Raw genomic sequence first — 5,010 nt, 5'->3', positions numbered from 1 at the left:
GAATCGACATATTGCTTATCTCACCGCGAGAGGACCGGATGCAGCTGTTCGTTCGGCTAGACTATAGAGCCACTAACAACGAGGCAGAATATGAGTCGCTGATAGCTGGCCTACAACCCGCTCGACACGTGGGAGCCACTAAAGTCCTCATTCACTCGGACTCTCAGCTGGTCGCTCAGCAGATATTCGAGACATTCGAGATCAACAATGCTCGACTTTGGCTCTATGTGGAAGCCTTTGAGAAGTTGAAGGCCAATTTTTAAGAGGTCATTATTCAAAAGATCCCCTGATTGGAGACCAAGCAGTAGATGAGCTAGCGAAATTAGCTAGTTCACTGGCGTCGATCGTAATAGGGCAGCCAATCGAACAAGTATCGCTGGTGGCACATATTGACCGAATGGAGGGAATAACCTTCTCGAGCGACTAGAGGACAACTCTGATGGAATTTCTGCGTTCGGGAGCTACACCCGCCGATCCGGAGGAAGCCCGCTTATTGAAAAAGAGGGTTGGGTAGTTCACCTTGATCGACGATCAGCTTTACAAGAGAGCCTTCTCCAGGCCCCTCCTCAAGTGCATCAGATCAAAGGACGTCGAGTACATTTTGAAGGAGGTGCACCAAGACTCTTGCAGAGGTCATCTAGGCGGTCGTACATTAGCTCGTAAGATACTCCTGGTCGGATATTTCTGGCCGACCCTCCAGGAAGATGTCGCTCGAACGGTGGCCACCTGCTGATCCTGCCAGAAGTATCACAACCTGTCGCACTGACCGACCGAGGAAATGAAGGCGTCCACGGTATCATGCTCGTTCGACCAATGGGCAGGGATATCGTTGGACCATTCCCAATGGCGACCGGTCAGCGGAAGCTTCTCCTCATCACAATCGACTGCTTCTCTAAGTTGGTGGAAGCCGAGCCGCTTGCAAGAATCACCGAGCAGCTGGTCATCAAATTTATTTGGCAGAACATCATTTGTTGGTTTGGCATCCCACACCGACTCATTTCTGATAATGGAAGGCAGTTTCCGGTCAGAGGCTCAAAGAGTGGTGCGAGGGCTATGGCATCCAGCAAGCCTTCACCTCTGTGGCCTACCCCCAGGGCAACGGGCAAGACGAAGTCACCAATTGGGAGAACCTCAGTGTCTTACGCACTCGGCTCAACCATGTTGAAGGCAGTTGGGTCGACGAGCTCCCCACTATGCTGTGGGCTCTTCACACGACTCTAAAGGAGGTGGCCGGCGTGACCCCATTCCATTTGGTATATGACGGAGAGGCAGCCATCCCCGTGGAGGTCGGAATAGATTCCGATCAGGTGCAACTCTACGACAAAGGAAACGCCGAACGAAGGCTCATGGAGCTCGACTTAGTGGACAAAATGTGGGGAAAAGCAGTGGTTTGTCTAACGGCGTACCGACAATGAATGAAATAGAACTACAATCGGAGAATGATCCCGAGGTCTTTCCAGGTCGGTGACCTCATCTGGAAGAAATTGAAGCCGGTCGGCGATGTCACCAAGCTCGAGGGCCTTTCAAGGTCGTGCAGAAGCTCCATTCGGGCGCCTACAATCTGGAGGATGAAGAGAGGAGGCATCTCGAGAAGTCATGGAGTGTGAATAATCTTCAACCCTACAGGGTTGGATGAGAGGTGCACGAGTGAATACTGTACTTTTTGTATCTTTTGTATGTCTGCCGAACGTAGGGAAAAGTTTGAATAAAAAAGTAAAGGCCTCTTGAAGTGCATCTCCCTCAACAGTCGAGCGACGACCTTAAACTTGAGTATACATCAAATCGTCGAGTGACAACGTTAACCACGGGTCTACATCAAATCGTCGAGCGACAACATTAAACACGTGTCTACAATGGTCGATGTCTACATCAACGATCGAGCGGCGACCTTAAACCCTTGTCTCCATCTACGGCCGAGCAGCGACCTTAAATCCTTGTCTCCATCGATGATCAAGTGGAAACCTTAAACGTGTATCTCCACCAATGGTCGAGCAGCAACCTTAAACCCTTGTCTCCATCGACAGTCGAGGGGCGACCTTAAACACGAGTCATCATCAGCGGTCGAGCGGCGACCTTAAACGCGTGTCTCCACCAACGGTTGAGCGATGACCTTAAACCCATGTCTCCATCGACGGTCGAGCGGCGACCTTAAACCCTTGTCTCCATCGACGGTCGAGCAACGACCTTAAACCCTTATCTCCATCGACGGTCGAGCGGTGACCTTAAATGCATGTCTTCATCAGCAGTCGAGCTACGACCTTAAATGTGTGTCTTCATTAACGGTCGAGCGGCGACCTTAAACTAGAGTTTTCGCATATTCTTCAATAATGGTCGAGCGGTGACCTAAAACCCGGGTCTTCATCAACAGTCGAGCGATGACTATAAACCCTTGAGTCAGAGACTCCCAGGCCGATCAGCTGGATTTTGGGTTATATTGGAGCCACAAGCTCTAGAAGTCGAGTGAGCTTCACTGGTCTTGGACCAGCACATCGAATTTAAACCTCCCCCGTTCGAGATCGAGTGGTCTTCTATAGTCTCGGACCAGCATACGAGATTCCATGTCTCCTCGGTTCAGGGTTGAGCAATTTTTGAAAGCTCAGTGAGCAGGCAAGCGTCGATGAATAGCTGACCGAGAACCTGGGCTACTCAAAAACTCAAAGTCTTCAGAATATAGCGACCGTTCGGCGCTATTCTTTAAAATACTCTCAGGGTCGAGCGAGAGATCGTGAAATCATGGACTCTGAATACCAAAGGGGTCGATCGGCTGATAGAATAATCATGAATGAGGCCACGAGCTCTTGCAAATAATCAAAAGGAGTTGAAAAACATACAAGGAGGTAAAACTCGTCCGAACGGACGAGCATGTATTTAAACTTCAAAAATTTTACATCTTACATGGACGCTCGGCCTCACTCAGGAATGCTCAACCTCACTCAAGGTAGTCCAGGACGTCGTCAGGAAGCGCGACAGTAGCTTGTCCCGGCTTATGACATTACTGTTGGTGTGGTTAGCACTAACGATTTAACCCAGGTTTTGATGAATGACAAATAGGTTAAGTTAGTTTTGTTGTTGTCTGACACTTTGATCGAGTATGTAGGAGAAGTCCAGACAGGTCGACGGGCTGACCGGATGTCTGGCACAAAGTCCAGCTAGGTCGACGGGCTGACCGGATAGCTGGCGAGAAGTCCAAGCGGGTCGACGGGCTGACCGGACGCTTGGCGAGAAGTCCAGCTAGGTCGACGGGCTGACCGGATAGCTGGCGAGAAGTCTAAGCGGGTCGACGGGCTGACCGGACGCTTGGCGAGAAGTCCAGACGGGTCGACGGGCTGACCGGACGTCTGGCAGGTAAGTCACTGGAGGGGAGTGACTGCGAGGACGCGTTCCCGGGAAGGGAACATTAGGCGTCGATCCGGCTTAGATCCATTTCGGATATCTAAGTCGAGATCGTGACTAGATTTCGGTCTCGGAAAGACGGAATCTAAGTCATACTCTTGTTGTTAATTTTTATTACTTAGCGTATCTATAAAAATGTGCTTACAATCTGTGCTGCAGGGTTTTTATTTGCCTCGGACTAACACTGTTTTGCAGGTAGGAAGCAGTGAGGGGACAGTGAGGGTCCGGGCGCCCGGGATGGTTCTGGTCGCCCGGAGGCAAGTTTTATCCCCAGGACGACGTTGACACTTGGAGCATGCTGGTTGGGAGTGTTACGTCACATTCCAGGCGCCCGGAAGGGATCCAGGCGCCCGGAGCAGCATATAAAAGAAGCCCTAGGCAGGAGCTTCAAGATATCTGTGTTCTGAGAACTCTGAGTTCAATCACTCTGCTACTCTGCGCTCCAACGACGTTCACAAAGCTCCGACGACTCACTCCGGTTTTCTTTTAATTCATTATTTGTCGGTATAGCTTTGTTTTTCTTTCATTAGCAATATTTGTACGTAAATTGTAATTATTCGAATTGCTAATGAATTGCCCAACGAAAGTACTCAAGGAGTACGGGCCTTCGAGTAGGAGTCGTCACAGGCTCCGAACGAAGTAAAAATCAACCGTGTTCATCTCTTTACTTCCTTACTTTTCCGCTGCGTTTTAACTCGAGATTTTCCAATCGATATTCACCCCCCCCTCTATCGAATCTAACAGTCTTACAATTACTGGTCAGATCGGCCGGCAAATGGCCTCCCTCGCGGAGCTGATCGATCGTCCCGTCAATGGCCAGGTCGAACAAGCGAAGGGCTTGATCGGCAACTCTATCATTAAAAGTGTCTGAGCGGATGTAGGCTTGTTTCCTTACCTTAAACCTACTCAAGTCAGCCTCCTGATAGGTCTTCAGGGCTTCTCAGGAAGCCTCCAGCTCATCCTTCGTGGGTTTTAGCTCGTCGTCTTTAGCGGATAGCTTGCCCTGAAGCGCCATTTCTTCGGCCTAGCGGCTATTTCGCTCGGCAATCAGGAAGTCCTCGGCTTCCTTGAGCTTTTGGGTGAGGGTCTGGGCCTCTTTATTCTTCTCATCGAGGTTCGTAATGGCCCAGTTCTTCCGCGCATTCACCGACTCAATCTTATTGTCAAAGGTAGTGACCTGTTTATTGAGCCGCTCCAGCATCGTGGCCTGCCCGGCGCTCTTTGCCCGTTTGGCCTCAAGAAGTTTGTCTCTCTTCTCTAGGGCGGCTTGAAGCTTGGCCACCTTGGCGTCTGTCTTTTCCTAAGCGATGAAGAATTGTCTGCTCGACGCCTTTAATTGCTTAACCTCCTCTTCTAAAAATACGAGCCTGTGGCACATGGCCGGCTCTCCACCCAGTACTGTGAACAAGCAAGAAAAGGTCAGCACCAATGGAAGGTAATGCAAGAAGGCACAATAAAGGGAACACTTACCCCAGTAGACATCTGGGTGTGGTTGTTCGCGAGCGCGCTCGGAGGCATCATCGTCACACAAGTGTTAAAGTGTATACTAAAAGCCTAGCTTTTGGTATAAACATTTATCTAGAAATAAGAATCACATTGGTCAAATGTCTACATTTA

The 5,010-nt window shown here is 50.0% G+C and overlaps 1 protein-coding gene across 1 annotated transcript; it reads left to right on the top strand.

Moving 5' to 3' along the window:
* Window positions 1-843: 843 nt before the first annotated feature.
* Window positions 844-1,415, top strand: LOC122013839. The gene is made up of 2 exons (XM_042570059.1): window positions 844-939; window positions 1,014-1,415. Exons 1-2 carry the CDS (start codon window positions 844-846, stop codon window positions 1,413-1,415), a joined length of 498 nt encoding a protein of 165 aa, XP_042425993.1.
* Window positions 1,416-5,010: the final 3,595 nt, after the last annotated feature.

The sequence above is a fragment of the Zingiber officinale genome, chromosome 8B, assembly GCF_018446385.1.
Source record: "Zingiber officinale cultivar Zhangliang chromosome 8B, Zo_v1.1, whole genome shotgun sequence".
Classification (NCBI taxonomy): Eukaryota; Viridiplantae; Streptophyta; class Magnoliopsida; order Zingiberales; family Zingiberaceae; genus Zingiber; species Zingiber officinale.
The sequence above is the reverse complement of the archived record's forward strand: the minus strand, read 5'-3'. Positions and strand labels throughout refer to the sequence as shown.

Coding starts and splice junctions, on each gene's coding strand:
- LOC122013839 (XM_042570059.1), top strand. CDS start 844: ATGGCGACCGGTCAGCGGAAGCTTCTCCTCATCACAATCGACTGCTTC. Junction 940..1,013: donor CAAGAATCACCGAGCAGCTG/GTCATCAAATTT, acceptor TGATAATGGAAG/GCAGTTTCCGGTCAGAGGCT.